Source organism: Cervus elaphus, chromosome 7 (genome assembly GCF_910594005.1).
Source record: "Cervus elaphus chromosome 7, mCerEla1.1, whole genome shotgun sequence".
Taxonomy (NCBI): domain Eukaryota; kingdom Metazoa; phylum Chordata; class Mammalia; order Artiodactyla; family Cervidae; genus Cervus; species Cervus elaphus.
The window spans coordinates 46139321-46162500 of NC_057821.1; the positions used below are offsets into that span (position 1 = coordinate 46139321).

A 23180-nucleotide genomic window follows, 5' to 3' on the forward strand; every position below is an offset into this window, starting at 1 on the left:
GGTGCCTGGTCCCTAGCAGACTCAATAAATGTAAATAAAGACCCCTACTCTGGCTCCTCCCACCACATCAGAGCTGCTGTTAGGATGCCAATAGCAGCGGTTTCTCAAGATTTCTACTGCTGGTCCTCCAAGTTTGGTCTGTTAGGAATGCAGGTTATTCAACAGTTATTTTTTTATTACAGTATTACTTTTTCAAGTTGCTATTCCACAAATTGCTGACTAGGCTGCAAGAGCCATGATGTAAATATTTTGTGTATAACACATGCTCCAAACCACCTTGTCTGGGCTGTTGTGGAGAAAGAAGTTTAAAAACCAATTAGGTTTTGGATGAGAACAAAATTTAGCTCAAAAATAACATACAATACTCTCCCCTGTTTCTAAGACTCTGTTACCCATTAATTCCTTTTCTTTTTTCCCTCCTCACATGCTGTCTTGTTAAAGTCTTCCTGTTTAATCATTTCATGTTTACTTCGATGTGAGCGTATATTAATTATGTAGATCACCAGCCTCGTCACTAGGAAGGATGAACAGATATTTGATTTGGTAAAGGAACGCCAAGACAGCCTCATTTCTGGGCCTCCTTCCACCCTGGAGCAAATGCCAGTTCATAATGAGACTTTCTTTGGATACCAGACTTTCCCCTGAAAGTAATTAAAGCCTGCAGGTCTTAGCTACGAAGCTGGTTGATGCAACATGATTTAGCAGAGCATTTTGAATTTACATGATGCTATGTTTCAAATGAAGGGACGGGATTGGCTCTTAGCTTTTTACTTAGATTTGTGTGTGTGTGTCTGGTCCTGAAAGTATGCTGACCCTCTGTGTAGATTAGGACAACACTTCGCTGACTCAGAGAGGCTCGCGCTCCCACCTTCTGCTTGTTGAGACACAGCAATGCCTCTTCTGGCTGTACCAGCTATTTCACCGGGAGCCTGCAGGCACTGTGTGGCCAGGCCAGGCGGGGACCTTAAGATATGCTTGTTCTTGACTTGTGGACACAGTAGGAGGAGGAGAGGATGGGATGAATGGAGAGAGTTGCATTGAAACACATATACTACCATATATAACATAGATAACTGGTGGGAATTTGCTGAATGATGCAGAGAGCTCAACCTGGTGCTCTGTGACCGTCTAGAGGGGTGGGATGGGGTGGGAAGGGAGAGGGAGCTTCAAGAGGGAGGAGTCATATGTATGCCTGTGGCTGATTCATGTTGATGTATGGCAGAAACCAACGCAACACTGTAAAGCAATTATCCTCCAATTAAAAATAATTAGAAAAAATATATTATTTTTCTTTCCATGGGTTGCTAGTCTGCGTGAAGACCAACTTACTTAGAGAAAGAAAACAGACCTGATTCTAGCTCCATCCCTGCAACTAGAACGACAGCTCTTAATCAGACCGGTGGCATACTTGAAAAAGTAAATGATGAGTTAAACAAATAGTCATCTATTTTTGAAATGTTTTGAATCAGATACCCTAATCTTAGATTAAGCAAGTAAGGCAAAGGGATTCTGAGTGTTCCTGAGTCATGGTTCTATAATATTCACTGGGAAGTATTGTGGAAAGAAATTCAGAAATAGCCAACAATGTTGGAAGAGGAAAATAGGTGCTAATTTAAGAAATCTGTTCATGAATCTTTAGATTCCAGAAACCATGATTGGATAAAGGAAAAGAGACTTAGGATTGCTTTTATACTGACCAAGATTATGTGAAATCTAAAGGAATAGGCTACACATTACTGATTAAACAGTTCTTTTACTATTAGGTAAATGTTAGCTTGGTAGAACTGTTCAGATTGCCTATTTATGATTATTTACTTTTCTATGTCTGAATTTCTACATTAATCTCACTTGGAAAAAAGTCATGTAACTTTGAAAATTCATTTTGTTTTTCTTAAATTTTCACTTGGTTACTTATAATGCTTAAGTGTAAAATGGCAATTTAGCTGATAATTGATGGCATTAATTTATCTTTCTGTCATATGAAGCCTATTCATCACCAGACTGATAATAGTTTAATATAAAACTTCTCCTTTTAAATCTACAAAATGGCTCCTAAAATCAAATTACTTTTGTTTGTGTTTTTGTTCTTTGTGAATAGTTGGAATATTTGCATATAGGATATTGGCACGTTATCTCTGAAACCTGAATTAGGGAACTTTCTAAGTATATTAAAATAGAGGATTTGGGGGGTTTATTTTATTTCTATGCAATAAGAGATGTGATCTCCCCTCACCCTAAAATGGGTAAATGATCAGTGTATTTGAACTTTCCATTGAGCTTATTGGGACAGGGTATTTTCAAGTACTCGTAGCTTAAAATGTAATGCTATATAGATTGGATTACAGTTAAGCATAACCCTGGCAGAAACAATGGAAAGCCTTAAGTTGTAAAGTTATAGTCCACTGAGCCAGTGACATCCTTTAGCAGAAGACAGGAACAACAGAGATCTGTCTGTGGAAACACATGCCAAGTGACTAATTCTTATTGAAGAATCAAATTGAGATTTTTACCCATGTTCCCTTTTCCTTTTTTTTCTTTATTCTTACTGATTTCTAACCGGTGAAGCCATATTATCTCTTAAAAATCACCAAGTCAATCAAAAGAAACTTCCTCTTGGTCATTTATTTTAGTAGTTTGGAGGAAAGCTTGTCTTGTTATTTTCTTTTTATATACTTCTCTTTATTTCTTGTTTTCTCTCTCTTAAAGGTCAGCAAACTTCTTCCTCATATTAGTTTCCATTAATTTGAAAATGGTTTATTCATTGGGTATTTATTGAGCACCTGTTATATGCCAGGAACTGTTCTTGATCAATGCATCAGTGAGACAACAAAGGTATTTGCCTTTGTGGTCCTCAAGCGCTATAAACTTGGTCAGGGGAAGAGAGACAATATGGAGTAATCATGGTTGAAAGTAAATGACCTGGGGTGGTGGAAGGGAACACATGTCATGGGGGATAAAAAGGAGCAATATAAAAGGGAATTACTTGTGCGAGTGTGGGTATGTGTGTGGGAGTGTTGAAGAGTCACTGGCAATTTTTAAATAGTCAGGGTGAATCACATTTGGGGCAGTGATGTGCAAGCAAGGCCCTGAGGCTGAGATGGGACGTGCGTGGTTATGTTCCAGGAATAACAAAGCCAGCGGAATAGGAGAGAGGGAGAGAGAGGAGATGAGTGGTCTTTCACTCTGAAGGAGACATGGAAACATCGCCAAGCTTACAAGGATGACTGGCCGCTGGTCTGAGAATAGCTAGGGGAGAGGCAGAGAAGGGAGCGGGGAGACCAGATGGTTTATAGTTTTGGGAGGAGGATGGAAGTGAACTGGACCAGAATTAGCAGAGGAGGTGGTGAGAAGTTACAGGATCATAGACGTATTTCAAATACATGAGACAACAGGATTTCCTGGTGGACAGAATGTGCGGTTTAAGTGTAAGAGAGAAATCAAGAAAACTTAGGGTTATTAAACTGCTCCTTTGACTCTTCTGCAAGCCTGAATTACCCCAGTAGATTCTTCTCATGCTTGTGAAAAATGTTTCCACACCTTCCGTACTTCCTATGGCTGTTTTCTGAATTTCTTCTATTATTTTTTTTAACATTCTATTAAAATGTTCGTAATAAGTATGGGAAAACAATTCCCATAAAGATGTTACACAAGGGTAATCAAGAGGAAGCTGGTTTCAATTTATGAGAAGTTGGAGAGAGATGAGTACCCTGTTCTCTGACAGGTGACTGAAGGGAAGAAGAGGGACTGATTCTGTTGGAAACTTCAGTTTTCATGGAAACGGCTGGGTATCACTGAGCATCATCAGAAATGATCTCAGGTAGCATCAGCCCTGGGGCTTCCTTGGTGACTCAGTGGTAAAGAATCTGCCTGCCAATTCAGAAGACAGGCATTTGATCCTTGGGTTGGGAAGATACCCTGGGGGAGGAAATGGCAGCCCACTCCAGTATTCTTGCCTGGGAAATCCTATGGACGTGGGAGCCTGATGGACTATAGTCCGTGGGGTTGCAGAGTGATTTAGTGAGTCAACGATAACCACAAAGCATCAGCCTTAATGGGTACCTGACCTCAGTCTGGACCTTCCTTTTAAGGAACCCGCAAGTTCCCTCATATAATAGAAGTCATTTCTTAGGCGTATTCAATTCCACCTAGGAGAGATTATGGGAGATTCACAATATTCTATATCTAACCTAATAGTATTTCCAACAACAAAGCTGTAATTGTTATCAAAAGAATAGTCATTTTGCCAAACACTTGTTTTGAAAATATGAATGTGAATGATAAGTCAGGGAATAATTTTAGTAAAAGGTGAGTTATGAGTTTGCTTATGCATATTCCGTCCGAAAACCGAAACACATAGAAATACACAGAACACACACAGACACACTTCCGGCATCTCTGGGTAACGTTATCCTTGAAGGTTGTCTTTGCCTATTTTTCACATTCTTGATTTTTTTATACATCAAAAAAAAAAAATCCAAAACAAACCTCACCTCATCCAACACCTGAGATGAACCTAAGTGTTTGGGTTTAAGTAGCCAAGCATGTACAAAAGGAAAGCTCTATCTATATTTAAAGACCTGAAATGGAAATTGCCAAATTCAGCGCCTTTTGTTGCCAGTACTGACCAGCATAGTAGCTTTAAATGTTGCTATGATTCCCAAAGCCCTCAAGCGCTGTTGGGCAAAGTTGTGAATAAGGATGAGAAAGTCACCAAAGTATTTCCAGCAGTGATCCAGAAGTAAATTGAAGAAGGAGGCTACACATTGGACCCAACTGTCAAAATTTGATGGAATAAGTATCTTCTATAAATGCATGCCTCGAAGGGCCTTCATTTCCAAGACAAGAAAACGGGCCCCAGGATTTAAGGCTGCTAAAGATCGGTGAACTGCGACGCTTATGCCAACTCCCAGCTGAGATCAATGAGTTACATTTGTTCACACCTGCTGTTACAACTTTCTCTTATTTCTAGTCACCTTCCTTCCACTACTTCGAAATCATTCACAACCTGCAATTCTTGCCAGCCCACATCTACAGCAAACTTCCAGTCTTTTTCAAGGTAGAGTGCCATATTTATTACAGTATTTGTGCATTTCTTAACCATTGAACATGTTGGAAACCCTGCCACTGTTACTGGTTTCTTTTTTGCCCCTATGAGTCGCTGGTTAGCATTTTATAGTGTTGTGTCCCTAATTCTATTTTACTCACCAATCATGTTTTTTTTTCTTCACAATTTAGCATAATGTGATGACATTTAGGAATTCATAAATGGCATTATTGTTGACATGACAGTATGAGGCAACATCATATGTTTTGCTGGAAACAAAGTGAATATTTTAGCTCTTAAGAACTGACCTTTCAGATTGTTTGGTACGCGTGGTGGAGTGGACTGTATTGTCCGGGTCAGTTACTGATTTATAGAATGATATGGATGTTCACAAGTTATTTAATTAAAGTATGTTGTTTAACGTGGGCTTCCCTGGTGGTTCAGATGGTAAAGCGTCTGCTTACAATGCAGGACACCCGGGTTTGATCCCTGGGTCAGGAAGATCCCCTGGAGAAGGAAATGGCTACCCACTCCAATATTCTTGCCTGGAAAATCCCATAGACGGAGGAGCCTGGTAGGCTACAGTCCACAGGGTCACGAAGAGTTGGACACAACTTAATGGAGAAACAGAAGCTAAGGTGTCAAATGACTTCCATAAAGTTACACAGCAAGACAGTGACAGATCTAGGATTAGAGTCTGGGTCTGTTGATTCCTCGTTAGTGCTCTTTCTCGGTCAGCTTGGTCTAAGGCTGTGGTTCCCACAGGCTAGTCTTTGAACCAGTAGCATCAGCATCACCTTCAAAGTTGTTAGTCATGTAAACTCAGTGATTTAGGCCCAGCATCCTCTAGGTGATTTGAAAGCATGCTGAAGTTTGAGAGGGGCTTCCCAGGTGGTTCATTGGTAAAGAATCTACCTGCTAATGCAGGAGATGCTGGAGATGTAGCCGCTGGTTCCTGGCTCCGGAAGATCCCCTGGAGGAGGAAATGGCAACTCACTCCAATATTCTTCCTGGGAAATCCCACAGACAGAGGATACCTGGGAGGCTACAGTCCATGGGGTCACAAAAGAATCAGACACAGTTGAACGACTGAGCATGCACGCACATAAAGTTTGAGAACCACTGGCCTAGATTACAAACCACCAGTATCTCTGTGACCCCAGAGACAAAAGAATAATAGAAAGTGAATCTAAAATATTCAACAGAGTTTGAAAAGGTTACATTGTTTTTGTGATTTTCATAGATTCCAACAGAAGCATTTGAAAAATATAGACAATTCTGAGATCTTAGTTTTACTTATTGATACAAGTATATACAGCACAAAACAAAAAATGTCACGATTCTAGATAATAACCTCTCTTTAGATAGTGTTCAGAGGATTGTTGTTGTTTAGTTGCTAAGCTGGGTCTGACTTTTTTGTGACCCTATGGACTGCAGCCTGCTAGGCTCCTCTGTTCATGGGATTTCCCAGGCAAGAATACTGGAGTGGGTTGCCATTTCCTTCTCCAGGGGATCATCTCGACCCAGGGGTCAAAACTGTATCTCCTGCATTGGCAGGCAGATTCTTTACCACTGAGCCACCAGGGAAGCCATCGTTCAGAGGCTAGAAAAGTGAATTTCCCCCCAAACAGCTTGTTAACAGTAAGCCATCAAAAGCCCCACATATAAATGTGAAAATCTATATATTGGAAAATCTATTTGTGTGTATGTATAGTTAACATATTGGTAATAACAAAGTAACAGCCAAAGAAATAGTTTAGTCAGATTGAATATTTTTATATTTACTGAGAACTAGAAAGATAGAGTTAAAGAAGTTATGAATTGTCTTTCCTGTTTTTCCGATTGACCGCTGGAATATGAAACTATGTAGAAGCCCAGGAAAATGGAGACATTTTCTTAAGTTCTTTATGATCCATGGAATTCTCAGCACCAGTTTTAGTTTAGCAATTTGAGTGTTCAGGGTCCATGTAGAATTTAGCTGGGGAAGAACTTAGACACATGAATATTAGTCAAAATTCACTTAGGAAGCAATGTAAGAGGTTTTCGCTCTCCCTTAGTTAAAACACACATTTTCCAGTCATGATACATTTTTCATTTGCTTTTTCCCACTTACCCCACATGGAACAACTCTAGGCTTTAATGTCTATTGAAGGCTCAAAGTGACAGGTGAGCCACTCAGGTGAGGTCAGCTAAGGCTGTGGTCTGTGCAGCAAAGGCACGCTGGCCACTGAACCCTGGATCACAGCTTCTTAGGTGGCCTGTCACCTAACCTCTCAGGAATTTCAATGTCCTCATCTGTAAAGTCGGAGAAGGCAATGGCACCCCACTCCAGTACTCTTGCCTGGAAAATCCCACGGACGGAGGAGCCTGGTGGGCTGCAGTCCATGAGGTCATGAAGAGTCGGACACGACTGAGTGTCTTCACTTTCACTTTTCACTTTCAGGCATTGGAGAAGTAAATGGCAACCCACTCCAGTGTTCTTGCCTGGAGAATCCCAGGGAAGGGGGAGCCTGGTGGGCTGCTGTCTATGGGGTCACACAGAGTCAGACACGGCTGAAGCGACTTAGCAGCAGTAGCAGCAGCATCTGTAAAGTGGGGATAATGTAGCCCCTCTTAGGGGTCGTAGTGAGGACAAAGTAATATCATATATGTGAAGCCTCAGTCCCTGACCAATTACCACGTCGTTAACACTTACATGTCCGATGAGTTTGAATTTTTTTTTTCCGCTTCAGTCTAATTTTTTGAGGGCTCTCAGGTTTTGGTCAGTTTCTCAATGGTGGTGGTGTCATTTTTATCACACTGGTTGTGCCTTTCCTTCTGAAGTTACTACCCAGGCTGTAGTTCCCTTAGGGCCAGGAATCATCATCACCCACTGCACTTGGAACAGTATCTTTCATATACTAGGTTCCCCATAAATATGTGTGGAATGATTGAGAGAATACACAAGTGAATGTGGGCCTTGGAGATGAATACAGAGTATTCCAGCAATTAACCTGCTGATGGAGAATGTGCCTGCCTAGAGGAACAGTTCAGGTAGCGGGCCCCCTGAAGAAGTTAAACTGTTTGTTTCTTTAGGCAATAAAATTATCCTTTCATGACACTAATTTCCCTTTACTTGTGAATCAACCAATATTTTGTTCTTGAATGCCTGATGAAGAAATGCAAACCCACACTGATGTGCTTATTGATACGTTAGGCCCATGTCAGGTTGAATATGAGGAAATATGAAGGGTAGAAATGTGACCATATAAACAAATGGCCCTTGTTGCTTTCTTGCGAACCCCTGTGTGACACTAATCCAGAAATGCATGCCAGGGGCAGTTGAAATATGCTATGAATGACTAGCAGTGATGTTTCTGGAACTGCACATGTGGCCTGATTTACACCCCGAAGTTCTCAATCAGATTCTAGGGATCAATTGATCACTATCAATAATAAAGGGACAGGCGCGTTTTCTCAAGTCTTGTGCTTGCTAAAGGCAATCGTTTCCCCCTTATTGGTACTACCTTGTAAATGCAGCTTGGAATTTTTCTTCTGTTGGATGCTAGGAACACTGAAAGCGGAATTCTTGCTAGGATAAAGCAGGCTGGGGCTTGTCTCCCCTGATCCCCAGACTTTAATCTCAGTCCGGGTCACCAGTGTCATGCTCTGTGGGCTCTGTGAGCAAAGTTCTTTTCAAGGACGAAGATGGCAAGGCTGAACGGTGGGAGGAACGGCTTGGGCTGCCCTGAACGGGCAGTGAAAGCACCTTCACTGCTCTGGGGAGGACATATTTTAATGCTCTTTTTTTTTTTTCTATTTTTTGAAGTTTTTTTTTTTTTTTTGATGTGGACCATTTTTAAAGTCTTCCTTGAATTTGTTACAGCACTGCTGCTGTGTTATGTTTTGGTTTATGATGGTGAGATCGAACCCACACCGTCTGCATCGGAAGACAAAGTCTTAACCTCTGGACTGCCAGGGAAGTTTCTCAATGCTCTGTTCAGGTTAGCTGGTGAATATAATAGGATCTTTCTATGAGCTTTTGTTCAATATGGATACATAGATAGATATAGATACAGATCTCATATGTATATATTCTTATATTTCTCTTGCTTTTTTATTGCAAGGCTAATAAAAGGCTAATAAAAGCATGTAAGATGGTAGGGATCTGCAGATAAGAGATGACAATGAATTTCTTAAAAATGAAATAGCTGAATCAGCACTGGTTGATGAAGTAGGATCAAAAAAAGTTGTAACCTGGAGGAAGTGGCTGCAGGAGAGGGAGCCAGGAGACCCAGCAAAACTCCAGAGAGTGGGCCAGGAGAAGAGAGTCCAGTTGCAAACACAGGGGCCCTTTGCTGCTGCTGTTGAGATGCTCAGTTGTGTCTGACTCCTTTGTGACTCCATGGACTGTAGCCCGTCAGGCTCCTCTGTCCGTGGGGTTTTCCAGGCAAGAATGCTGGAGTGGGTTGCCATTTCCTTCTCCAGGGGATCCTTCCAACTTAGGGTCGGACCTGTGTCTCCTGCACTGCAGGTGTTCTTTTTAAAATCTGAGCCACCAGGGAAGGCCATTTGCTATCAGACCATTATTTCCTCAGGTATTTTTCTATCTTTTTTTTTTTTCCTTCATCTCTTCCTAGGAGTCTCGTTTTTATCTCCATGTTTCTTCTCTCTTCTTCAAACTGGATAATTTCTATTGATCTATCTTTAATATTCTTGATTCCTTCTCAACCATCTCATTTCATGAACTTTTGAACCCCTCTGGTGAATTTTTCACTGTAGTCCTTACACCTTTCAATTCTGAAATTTCCATTTGACTGTTTTTATAGTTTCCTGTTTTTGAGATTTCTTATATTTGAGTCTATTAATATATTTTCCTTACATTTTTAAACCACAGTTTCTTAGAATTCTTTGAACATTTTATAAAACCTGCTTTGAAGTCTTTGTCTACTAAATACAACCTCCTTACCCACTCAAAGTTAATTTTTGTTGACAGCTTATTTTCCTGAATATAGGTCATACTTTTCTATTTCTTCACTGTCCTATAAATTTTTGTTGAAAACCTGCATCTTAGATAATATGGTGTAGCAAATGTGATTTTGAGCTTTTGCCTTGAGGACCATTGTTGTTGTGTTTTATTTTGTTGTTCGGCTTGTATTTCATTTGTTTTTTTTTTAGTAACTTGCCTGAACTTAAGCTATCGAGTCTGCTTTCCCTGTGATGTGTGGCTGCTGCTGTCTCTCTGAATTTTTTCAAACTTTGATTAACAGTTTTAGGTTCATTTTATGGCGGCTCCTCTACATCTGCAGAGCACAGTGATCAACCAGGATTGTCCACAGACACCTTGCGTCTGTAAGATTTCTCTCTGCTGATTGGATCTGTGTGTGGGGCTGGGAACATGTTTAAAATTCAGGTCTACTTTCTGCCAGGTCCTCCTAGGTCTTTTCTGTAGATCTGCACAGCATCCAGGTCAGCTGGGGATGTGCACACAGCTTGGATCTTCTCGAGCTTCCCTGCACACGTGCACAGAGCCCTGATCAGCACCGATCCGTGGGGCACCCGTTTATTCATAGCCTTTCTTTGGTCTCTCATTTCCAGGACCTCCTGATCAAATTTCTGATTAGTTGAGTGATCTACTGTATCCCAAGTGGGACTGCAACTCAGCGTAACAGAGCCATGGACTGTCAACACCCGTTTTCTACTGATTTTGATACTTTCACAATACAACTGGGTACGAGTTTTCCGTCCTCGTCACCAAAATTCCACGCCAGAGCAGTGGAACTGCTGGTTTTCACTGCCAGCGCTTCCTTGGAAGTACTACCCCACTGGCCCAGCTGGTGTGAGGGGTCACTGCAGATATTGGAGCAACCTTGGGTCAAGGACGTACCCACAGTACTTACACTGATTTCTGCAGTTTCCCAGGAATGCATATTTCTCCATTGGTTGTTAGCCTCTGGCCTCTTTCCAGAGACTGAGCTGGTTGTTTTGGATTTTTCTCCCTTCCGGTTTTACATTGTTTCTTGGGGGCTAGGATTTGACAATCTCTTCTTTCTGCCATACCCACATTCCCTACCATACCCACATTCCCTACCGTCATTTTTAAAAGATATTTTCCTCGGCTATAGAATTTTAAAATTTAGTGTTGTTTTTCTTTCTGCCCTTTAAAGATGTCTGTCCATGCTCTTCTGGCTTACAGAGTTTCGATGAGAAGTCTACTATAATTTTTAACTTTGTTCCTCTATGTGTGATATGCCTCTTTTCTCTGGTTACCTTCATGATTTCTTTTTGCTGTTGGTTTTCAATGGTTTGAGCCTGATGTGTATATGTGTATGTTTTATCCTACTTGATGTTTTCTGAACTTCTTCGATCTCTGCTTTGGTATCTGTCATTAATCCGAGGGAATTTTTAGTCATTATTCCTTTGATGGTTTTTCTGTCTATGTGCTCTGTCTTCTTTTCCTATATTCAAAATTACAGGTATGTTAGTCCATTCGGAATTTTTCTATTATTCTTGGATACTCCGCTCTTTTCTGTGTTTTTTGTTTTTGCTCTCTTTTTATCTTTCTATTTTGATTTGATAATCTCTGTTGCTAATGGATTGAGTTCAACTGATTTTATTCTCAGTTGTACTTAGACTATCAATGAGCTTGTTGATGGTATTCTGCATTTCTCTTACCATACTGTTCATTTCTACATTTCCATCTGATTCTTTATTATTCTATCCCTTTGTTGAAATTCCTCATATATTCATTATTTTACCCACTCTTTATATGAGACCTATTAACACATTAATTGCATGCTTTCTTCTAGCTTTAAGGAGCTATAATTGACATATAACACCATGTAAGTTTAAGGTGTACAACATGATGATCTGATAAATGAATATTGCAAAGTGATAACCACACTAAGGTTAGTTAATGCATCTATCACTTTGCATACTTATTTTTTTTTTTTTTTAGTAATGAGAACTTTCAAGATCTACTCACTTAACAACTTTCAAGTAAAAAATACAGTACTATAAATTACAGTTACCGTGCTAAAAATTAGATCCCCTAACTTATTATTTAAGAACTGGAAGTTCACCTTCACTTATTTCCCCCCACATCCTACTTCTACCCTGGCAATGACAGATCCACTTTCTGCTTTTCTGTGTTTTTTTTAAGATTCCACATATAAGTGAGATCACACAATATTTGTCTAAATTTGCTTCTTCTTTACAGTTGAATAATATTCCTCTGCATATATACCACATCTTCTTTATCCATTCCTGTGTTGATGAACATTTGATTGTTTATATGTCTTGTGCTATGTTTAGTTGCTCAGTTGTGTCTGACTCTTTGCGACCCCATGGACTGTAGCCCGCCAGGCACCTCTGTCCGTGGGGATTCTCCAGGCACAAATACTGGAGTGGGTTGCCATTTCTTTTTCCAGGGGATCTTCCCAACCCAGGGATTGAACCCAGGTCTCTCACATTGCAGGCGGATTTGTTACCGTCTGAACCAGCAGGGAAGTTATTGTAAATAATGCTGCAGTAAATGTGGGGTTGCAGATGTTTATTTGACATAGTGATTATACCCAGATGTGGGATGGCTGGATCATATGGTAGTTCTGTTTTGTTTTCGAGACCCTTCCCTACCATTTCTCATAGCGGTTATACCAATTTACATTCTGACCAACAGGGCACAAGATTTCCCTTTTCCCCATGGCCTCCCCAGCGCATGTTATTCCTGTCTTTTTGATAACAGCCGATCCAACAGGTGTGAGGTGATACCTCATTGTGGTTTTGATGTGCAGTTACTTGAGGATTGGCAATTTTGATCCCCCTTTCGGATAACTGTTGGTCATTTGTACTTCTTCTTTAGAAAAATGCCTATTCAGGTCCTTTCCCCATATTTTGATCTGATTCTTTTCACTCCTGAGTTATATGAGTTCCTTATATGATTTGGATATTCATCCTTATCAGCTCTGTGACTTCCACGCCAGCCAGTGGCTCACTGGCTGTGCTCTCTGTCGGGAGTGGTTGCTCATCTGGTTCTCTGCTCAGTGGGGCCTCTTGCTGTACCCACAGTTGGGCTGGCTTGGAGAGCTTGCTTTGCAGTCAGATGCGGTCGCTGTCTGTAAAACCAAGTTGGGTCACGGACTATGCCCTGTCACTCCCTGCCTGGGCAAAGGCCCGTCTGTGTCCCACAGCCAAGCAGGGCCACTGATCTCCACTTCTGAGTAGGATTGTACACTGGGCTCTGCAGCTGAGCATCGCTGTAGACTGCGCTGGGGGCTGCCCAGGGTCACCGTTCAGGCTGGGCCGGGGGCTATGCTCAATAACTGGGCAAGGCTGCCGGTTTGAGTCCCGACCCAGGACAGGCTATGGGATGTGTCCTGGGCGTCTGTGGCCAGGCTTCTTGGTGGGAAGCGTGGTCCCGATGGGGCAGGGCTGGAGGTAATGTGGGCAGCTGGGTGGGACTGCGAGTTTCCACCCTTGCCGGGGGGCATAGGATGGGCTCTGAGCACAGTACAGCTGTTCAGTTGGGGATTCGAATCAGACAGAATTGCCCACTGAGCATCCTGCCCACACGCTCCATATTCTCACGCTGGGTCCCTTTCAAATTTGACTAACGACTTCAGAAATTCATGAACAATTTTTAGCTGAAGCCTCCCTACTGGCTTCTAAGGGGTTTCATGTCGATTCCAGTAAGCAAGTGCTTGCAGCCTGTTACTCCTTGGACCCACTGCTCTTTCCTTAGCTTTTGGGTTCATTGGTTATTCTGTGACTGCAGTTCCCGGTGGCTTTCAGAAAAGTTGTAAATTTGCAGACATTCGGGCTTCTTTTTTTTTGCTTTATGTTTGGGACTAACAGCCTGCCAGCTTTTCATACTCTAAGTGGAAGCTGAATGTTTGACATATATAATTTTTAAAATTTCTCAACTCTTATGCAGGGAAATTGGAGACTTTTAGAGGTTAAGCAATTTCCCTATGTGCAAGAGACTGAAAAAATTTACTGGGGTATACTTGCTTTACAATGCTGGGTTAGTTGTACAACATGTGAGTCAGCCATACATATGCATATATACCCTTCCCCTTGGACCTCCCTTCCACGTCCCCCCCAGCCCCATCCCACCCCTCTAGTTCACCACCGAGCGCCGAGCTGAGCTCTTTGGGCCATATAATAGCTTTCCACTATCCATCTATTTAATATGCGGTAGTGTATATGTCAGTCCCAATCTCCCAGCTCTTCTCCCAACATGCATCCATTGTCTCTGTCTGTATTTCTATTCCTGCCCATATGGGTTCATCTGTACCATTTTTCTAGATTCCACATATATGTGCAAATATATGATATTTGACCAGTGTCTTTCTAGTTGCGAACACAAGTCGACCCCACAGTGTTATTCCGACTCTTTATTTAAGTGATAGTGTGTTACGTTTTTAGGGCTTCCCAGGTGGCTCAGTGGTAAAGAATCTACCTGTCAGCGCAGGAGACAGGGTTTGCTCCCTGGGTCGGGAAGATCCCCTGGAGGAGGACATGGCAATCCACTCCAGTATTCTTGCCTGGAGAATCCCATGGACAGAACTTGGTGGGCTGTAGTCCGTGGGGTTGCAGAGTCGGAGATGACTGAGCAACCGAGCATGCATGCACGTGTTAGGTTTAAGTAGTGACTTTCCAAGGTAAATTTTATAGTCCCTTTATTTATTCTCCAATATTGATTTAGATTGTACTACAAAACACGATTGCATAGGATGAGAGAGGAGACTTGGTAAGCCAGTGTGTTATTCGGGGTATCTTCCTACTTGCATATGTCTCCCAGAAACGTCAAATTCAGATCCCCATCGAGCCCATGCCAGAAATAGAACTGAGTGAAGAATTCTGGGCCTGTGATCACCGTCATTTTCCTTGACACTTGTGGCTCTATTTTTGAGAGTGGCAGGGATACAGAGAAATGTTTCTTTATAAGAAAAACAACAGCATTAACAGAGTGATAGGTGGGTACTCTGTCTCTCTGCCTGAGGACTGGCAGAATTTATTTGACCTGCACATTTATTTTATTTTTTTAAAGTGAAGCATGTTGTGACAGTGCCTGAGCACTGCCTGTTGCTTAAAAGTTGTCCATTAAAGTCCCTGTTTGCTCTTGAGATCGTTTCGTGCGTTCGTGTGTGCTCAAATGCTCAGGTGTGTCCAAGTCTTTGCAACCCCATGGGCGGTAGCCTGTCTGGCTCATCTGTGCATGGAATTTTCCAGTCAAAGATGTTGGAGTGGATTGTCATTTCCTTCTTCAGGGGGTCTTCCTGATCCAAAGATCGAACCCATGTCTACTGAGTCTCTTGCATTGGCAGGCGGATTCTTTACCACTGTGCCGCCTGGGAAGTCCTGAGATCATTCAATGTTAAATGTCTGCCAAGCACCCTCTCCTTCCAGTCTCTGTTCTGGGCTCTGAATATTTAGCAATGAAGTCGGCAAGCCTTGCCTTTATGGAGCTTACATTTTGGTTTGCGGTCTGCAACAGGGAGAGCAGGGACCTTGGACACTAGCAACACCGCCTTAAGAACATGCTGCCACCACGCCCCACTGATGATGTTGCCAAATTTTTAAAATTTTCCAAGAGAAGCCAGAAGTCAGATTTTGATGGCAATTTTTAAAAAAAAATTTTCAATATTGGCTCAATCTGTTTAAAATCACTGTGGAGGTCAAACAAAACATGTTTGCAGACAGAATCTGGCTTGCGACCTCTGTCTAACACCGTCTTTGCCCTTGCTGGTCTCTTCTTGAGAAGAAAAATGCAATGGAATGACAGCTGTAGCCATGCTAATTCCCTTCTCTGGAAGCAATGAACCCAGACTCAGAGATCTGGCGATGCCAGGATTTAATTTGCAATACAAGGTCAACAATTTCAGTGAAAGCCATTTTAAGAGATCAGCCTTAAAGCAAACCAAAAAAAAAAAAAAAACAAAAAAAACAAGTGACTGTACAAATTAGCTTTTTAGTGATTATTAACCTGGGCTCCATAGGATATGGTCAACGGGATACTCGCAAGCAGGTTATACTGCAATTACTGACCTGCTTGCAAGTTTGAGACCAGCTTTTAAAATGCGATTCTTGTTGTGCATGCTCAGCCTCTCAGTCTGACTCTTTGTGACTCTGTGGACTGTAGCCCACCAGGCTCCTCTGTCCATGGGATTTCCCAAGCAAGAATACTGAAACGGGTTGCTATTTCCTCCTCCAGATGATCATCCTGACCCAGGGATCGAACCTGCATCTCCTGAATTGGCAGGCAGATTCTTTACCACTGTGCCACCTGAGAAGGCCTATTGCAGGCTGCTTGAATTTCAGCAAATATGCCACACTGTGGTCCAAATTTGTAGACTTAGTGAAAATTTTGCTTATTAGTTCATTAAGTCAGGGGTTCCTGAAAGGCCAAACACAAAGTTTGGGGTACATTGACAGTATTTATAACTGTTATTTTCCCTTTTGTTTTTTTTTTTTTTTTTTTTTTTTTTAATTTTTTTATTAGTTGGAGGCTAATTACTTCACAACATTTCAGTGGGTTTTGTCATACATTGATATGAATCAGCCATAGATTTACACTTATTCCCCATCCCGATCCCCCCTCCCACCTCCCTCTTCACCCGACTCCTCTGGGTCTTCCCAGTGCACCAGGCCCGAGCACTTGTCTCATGCATCCCACCTGGGCTGCACACTGAGGAAACCAGATCTGAAAGAGACACGTGCACCCCAATGTTCATTGCAGCACTGTTTATAATAGCCAGGACATGGAAGCAACCTAGATGCCCATCAGCAGATGAATGGATAAGGAAGCTGTGGTACATATACACCATGGAATATTACTCAGCTGTCAAAAAGAATTCATTTGAATCAGTCCTAATGAGATGGATGAAACTGGAGCCCATTATACAGAGTGAAGTAAGCCAGAAAGATAAAGAACATTACAGCATACTAACACATATATATGGAATTTATAAAGATGGTAATGATAACCCTATATGCAAAACAGAAAAAGAGACACAGAAATACAGAACAGACTTTTGAACTCTGTGGGAGAATGTGAGGGTGGGATATTTCAAAAGAACAGCATGTATACTATCTATGGTGAAACAGATCACCAGCCACTTTTGTTTTTTTAATGAAAGGAAAGCCACTTTGGACTTGCTGGACAATATAGGTCATAGAGGTAGTCTGGCAAAAATATTGGTTCTCAGATTGGCTTCATCTTTGGTGAGTTACACAAGTGATAGGTTTTTACTGGGGTGTGGTGACTGTTCGTCAATCAGTAACTTGTTAAAATTACTGTTTGCTGATGGATTCTGCTCACTGTTCTGTGAACGTCTCATTCTCATTTTCATCACCCCTCTGTGCTCACAGGTCTTTTCCATTCACCTTTTCCTGCTTGTTTCCGAATTCTGCCCACTCCTCAGAATCCACTCTGCTCCCCGGGCCTCCAGCTCACAGATTTGGCCTCTGCAACTGGTCTCACACCTATTTTTTTCATCTATTTGTCGCAGTTTTTAGCAATTGGGTCATTTTTAAGGCTTTTTAACACTGCTTTCGCACTTTGGAAGTCTTCAAATTAAATTCCCAGGAATCGCACTGGGAACACACATTCAGGTATCAGTGTTTAGGCCAGAACCAATATGTTGCCCGTGTCTTTTGAGGCCCTACAGCCAGGGGACATGCGCTCTGATTTTCCCCGGTTCAAGGTGGCTCTATTATTCTTCACCAACTCTGTTCAGTGGGCTGTATCTCAATCATAAGGCACCTGACTACAAACCCCAAATCCCAGCTCATCAAAACCCGGAGACTGACATCCCTTATTGCAAATGATGCTTGATCTAAGCCCCCAGAGATACCAAGGCCAGAGGAACCTTCTGCCATACCCTTGAGTCATGAGACCCAGGAATACTGGGTTCTACTGCTCCTTTAGTGATACCTGCTTTAAAATGATACACCACTTGGTTCTATCAAAGCACTCTCTAGATTCAAGGACATGCTTTCTATGAGAGAATGAAGGAATTCTGATCTTATTTCATAACTGTACTCAGTCTTACTGCATGTATTGCATTCTGAATATGGTGCAGAAAGATATTTAAAACGCAGCCTTCTGTGAAGAGAGAGAAGCGGTCTGTCTTATCTGCAAGTCTCCTGAGCACTAGAATGATGTGAATAAAGCCAACCTGTGCTTTTTGGCTTGCATATTGTAGATTCCATGTCTCCAAATAAATTTATGATGAGCGTAAAGTGAGCAACTTTACAAATTACAAGCATTTTAAAGGCAGATATTAGCTATGTACTGTGTTAGTCACTGAGTCGTGTCCGACTCTTGTGACCCCATGAACTGCCGCCCACCAGGAGGCACCTCTGTCCTTGGGATTCTCCAGGCAAAAATACTGGTGAGAGGTCCCACACCCTTCTCCAGGGGATCTTCCTGACCCGGGGTTGAATTTGAGTCTCCCACATTGCAGGCAGTTTCTTCACCAGCTGAGCCACCAGGGAAAATCAGCTCTGTATTAGACTGATACCAAATTCAAGGAAACAAAAGCAAACAGATTTCCACTCCACGTTTGTTCTCAGAAATAGATGCTTTTTGAATTCCTCTTCAGTCACTGCGATGTGGAAAAAACAAGCAAATTGAACTTCGATTTCTGTTACTTGGCTAAAATTTCCTCATTTTAATGTCAGTTTTTTCTTTTAGATAGTTTTGCATTTTCCTCCTTATTTTAGAGGTAATCAACTTGGATCTTTCATGTTTCGCTTACATAAAAGAGTTTTAAAATTACCACTAAAAGGACTGAAATCTTTCCTTTTGCCACACTGATTGCCATGAAAGAGCTCGCTTGCCTTTTGTGAACTGACTTTTTAAAACTATGATTGAGAGCTCTGAATGAAAAAAAAAGTCACATGTATCATTCATACATGATATACTTTGTTTTACTGCCAAATACTGATAACCATTTCAAGAGGGCAAATTCCAAGTTTAAAAAGCCCCTTTGGTAACTATTTATAGTAATCTAATAAATGCTAGGACAATCCCTCATTTTTGAAATTTCTCACTTATTATAATCATCTGGCTGCAGAGTGTATTCTAGTGCAGTATTTTTATCAATTGAAATAACATCACATGGAATAGCTTATAGATTGAACTGGATAATTAACTGCATGACTCTAAGGATTTTTTAAGAGTGCCACAAACACATTTCCTTTCATGAGGTGTGCGTAATCCATATCGTTGTCGGATGATGTTCTCAGAATTTAATCTGCTTGCTACCTAAGTATATGTATTTATCATTAACTTTATCAGCTATGGGGGTTCCCAGGAGGCTCAGTGGTAAAGAACCTGCCTGCCAATGCAGGAGACTTGGGTTCGACCCCTGGGTCAAGAAGATCCCCTGGAGAAGGAAATGGCAACCTGCTCCAGTATATTTGCCTGGGAAATCCTATGGACAGGAGAGTCTGGTAGAGTACAGTCCATGGGGTCACAAAAGAATTGGACATGACTTTGTGACTAAACAACATTCTTAGATATTATCTACTTAGGACAGTTGCAAAGGTAGATCTTAAAATTTAAAAAAAGAGAAATATAAAATCTACTGAAAGCATGTGAAAGCAAGTTTTCATCATCAACTTCAGTGCAATCTGAAGTTTTTTTTTTTTTTTTTTTTTAAGCATAAAAGAAGGAAGTGTAGGCTATCTATTTGAAGTCTGATTTTTTCCTAGAGATTACTTGTGTAAAACATCTTGTGAATATTTGCCAGCTCTCAGTTTGTTAGCTAAACAAACAAGAACAACAATAAAAACAAGTTACCATCTGAATAGCATAGGGGATGATACAAGTATTTTATAATAACCTAGAAGGGAAAAGAATATGTATATGAATAACTGAGGCACTATACGGTACACTGGAAACTAAGGTGACGTGGTAAATCAAGTGTGTGTGTGTGTGTGTGTGTTAATACTCAATCGCGTCTGACTCTTTGCGACCCCATGGACTGTAGCCCACCAGGCTCCTCCGTTCACCAAATATACTTCAATAAAATAAAAAATTGAAAAAACCAAGACACCAAATCAAATGCTATTGACTATAAACTGAGATTTGCAGGGACCATTAAGAAGCATCGTAGCTCTGTCTCTCCAACCCTGAATTGCTTAATAGATCTTAAGATGGGGCCAATCTATTCTAGTTTTCAAATACTACTTTTCTTTTTCAGGGGAACTTGATTTAAATCTGTGCATTGCCAAGGGCAAGAAGCAGAGAACATGGATCGAGAGGTAAGACTGATGTAACAGAAGCCCCTTTTTGATTTTTATTTTTCCTTTAAAAGCAGCCTTTTACGCTTTATTTTTCATAATATAATCCTTGGAGAGAAAGTATGGAAGTGAATGGAAATGCTGTCTCCATTGCAGCACTCACGAGTAAAGAGGATGATTCACGAGTGGAGCAGACAGTGTAACCGCGAAAGAGAGTCTCTAGAAGTGAAACAAAAGTGCTTTCAGAATTTCCAAGGCTTCCCACCATCCATAGTAGGGCTTCACTGTGCCTGTCCACTGTTTCTATTTTTGATGAGATTTATAAACACAGCATCACATATTTTCATGTGGCTTATCGCCCAGGGGCAGAATTAGATTGACTGCACTGAAGTTATGAGGCTTGTGAGTTTTGGGCAAGGGCTAGAGTGAAATAAGTAGTGTAATTGTTTTTGTGGAGTGACCGTGGGACCCCCTCTGTTCTGAATTACACACGGCTCAACCCTTTGACCTAACCAGATTCGGCAGTGGCTGGCGGGACTCCTGAAGCTGTGTGGAAAGGGCCCATCGCTGACAAGCTGGGAGGTTCTCTGTCAGGGAGATGCAGGCCAACGATCGTGTTAAACCAGAGTGATTACCAGCGAGACCACGTTTGTGACCACCTCAATTTCATTGAACCCACCACGATTATTTCAACAGAGCTGCCAATGCGAGAAATTTGTGGAATCCAAATGAAGCATGGGCCCTTTGATGAACAGAAGACGCCTAAGTATATAAATGTAATTTACTAAAGTTTGGATCATCTTCAAGGAGATTTTGCCAAATTATTCAAATATCATTATAATGATCTAAAAAAAATACATAAGGTTTGGGAAAGTGCTATAAGCCATAATAAAAAGTTCTTTCATTGCAATGAGTTTAATTTAAATTCTTCAAAAAATAGATGCCAGTCCCCTGATATAATTCCTCAAAGGAATCAAAGCTAAGCGGGATGCAGGGAACTTCTGGAAAAAGCTGGAAAGAATCATATGTGCTGACATTTTTGCATTTGCTGAAAACTGAGTCTGTGATTCACATGATAGTGAGTCAGATCAATGTATCTACGTAAGATTTGGAAGTCAGTCACTCAAGGTTTTATTTTTGATTCAGTTCTTAAATTTTCAAAGGTAATAGAAGTAGAGAACTTTGGTTTACTTTCAAGCACTTGACAGGTTTTCCAAAACTAGTCCCATTTCTGAAATTTGTCTAAAATGCTTTCATCTGCTTTTTTTTTTCATGGCCAGCTTTACAAAGTAAAGGTCTTTATAGGTGTTTTGGGGCTTCCCCAGTGGTTCAAATGGTAAAGAATATGCCCACAATGCAGGAGACTCAGGTTCAATCCCTGAGTCGGGGAGATCCCCGGGAGAAGGGAATGTCTCCCACTCTAGTATTCTTGCCTGGAAAATCCTATGGACAGAGGAGCCTGGTGGGCTATAGTCGGTGGGGTTGCAAAGAGTTGGACAGGGCTGAGCAACTAACACTTTCACTTTTTGTAGGTGTTTTGTACTTGCAACAACTTAGAAATCAGTTAGCATTTTTTTTTTTTTCTTTCTCATCAGAGGCAACTCAGGCTGAATATTAATTCAATTCTTACTTACCTGACATTTAAAGTTAAAAAAAGAATATGCAACTTTACATTTTTGGAATGTTATTCATCTACTCTGGGAACCCTAAAAGATCAGAATAGGAAGTCATCAGATCATTTACAGAAGAAAAAAAACACTATCCTATGCTATAAGGCCCCCAACAAAACTGCACTCAGCCCCACACAGTCTTATTCTCATTAGCAGTGAAGGGTGTGCGCACCACGTAATCTAACATGGAGTGCTTAGAGCAGACAGGTGCAAATTGCAAGCTGTTTCACTTTGGCTGTTATCCCTTAAATAGACAAAGTAATAGACTGGGAGAACAAAAAGAGTTCCTGCTCAAGCTGAATAAATGAAAGCCTTAACAGGGACACACCAGCTGTCTAGGAGAATTCAATGTCGCGAATACTAAATATCAGCTTTATGCCACTTGCCAAGGAAGAGGGCTCCAATCACACCCCTGCCTTTTATTATTGGGAGGATGTGGCTTCCAAACCGAACTCTGCTTTAGTGTAAAGGCAACAGGGTGGCAGAGGTGGGTGAAAACAGAAAGCAACATACCGGGCGCCTGTTTACCATCACCGCACACCACCCAGCAATCCAGGCATGAGTGGGTTCCTATAAGGTGGGCCAGACAGTATTTCTACCCGTGTCTTTTTTTGGGGGGTGAGGTGGGTTGGGGTGGGACGAGGTGGGGAGGGGGCTGATCCAAGCAAAACTCCAGAGCACTGAAGCAGCAAAAACTACCACCACCACCCGCTTCTCCCAACACGATGACTGTGCCCAGCGAGTCTGCGGAACAACAGCGGTTCACCTTAGGAACACCTCCGTTAATTTCATGGAACAGACACGCCAGGCCAGGTTGCTTAGGAATCTGAGATATCTCTGAAAAGGGACCCTGAGGCTGTCACTCCAAAGCTGCTTCTCCCGGTGACTTCCCGGTGCGCCCTGGAACCACCGTCTGGGAGAAGGAACGTTAACTCTGGCTCTGAGGGCCGCTGGCCTGGTCTGACTGCGGGGTCCTGCACGCGCGGGCGGGAGGGCGGCGACCCCGAGCCGGCCTTGTTTACAGCCGGACAGGAGAAAACAGCCAGACACAAATGCGGGCTGACGGTTTCATGGAGCACAGTCGGGTGATCCCAGATGCAATGTGACTGGCCTGAACTGAGCGATGATGTGTGCAGTATGCAGAATTCTCTCCCGGGCTGGTCTGTGCCCACCAGGCTCCGAGGCGCGCGCCCCGCGCCCCTCGGCCACCGCTCCCAGCGCCGACCGGGCGCGGC

General features: G+C 41.9%; 1 protein-coding gene across 1 annotated transcript in view; it reads left to right on the forward strand.

Moving 5' to 3' along the window:
- The window catches only part of LOC122696839 (orofacial cleft 1 candidate gene 1 protein-like), a 75932-nt gene that overhangs the window by 31477 nt on the left and 21275 nt on the right, over window positions 1-23180 (forward strand). The window contains exons 3-5 of the mRNA XM_043906961.1: window positions 4970-5056; window positions 20236-20296; window positions 22149-22152. Coding sequence (XP_043762896.1) covers window positions 4970-5056; window positions 20236-20296; window positions 22149-22152 — 152 coding nt within the window. The remainder of the gene's footprint in view (window positions 1-4969; window positions 5057-20235; window positions 20297-22148; window positions 22153-23180) is intronic.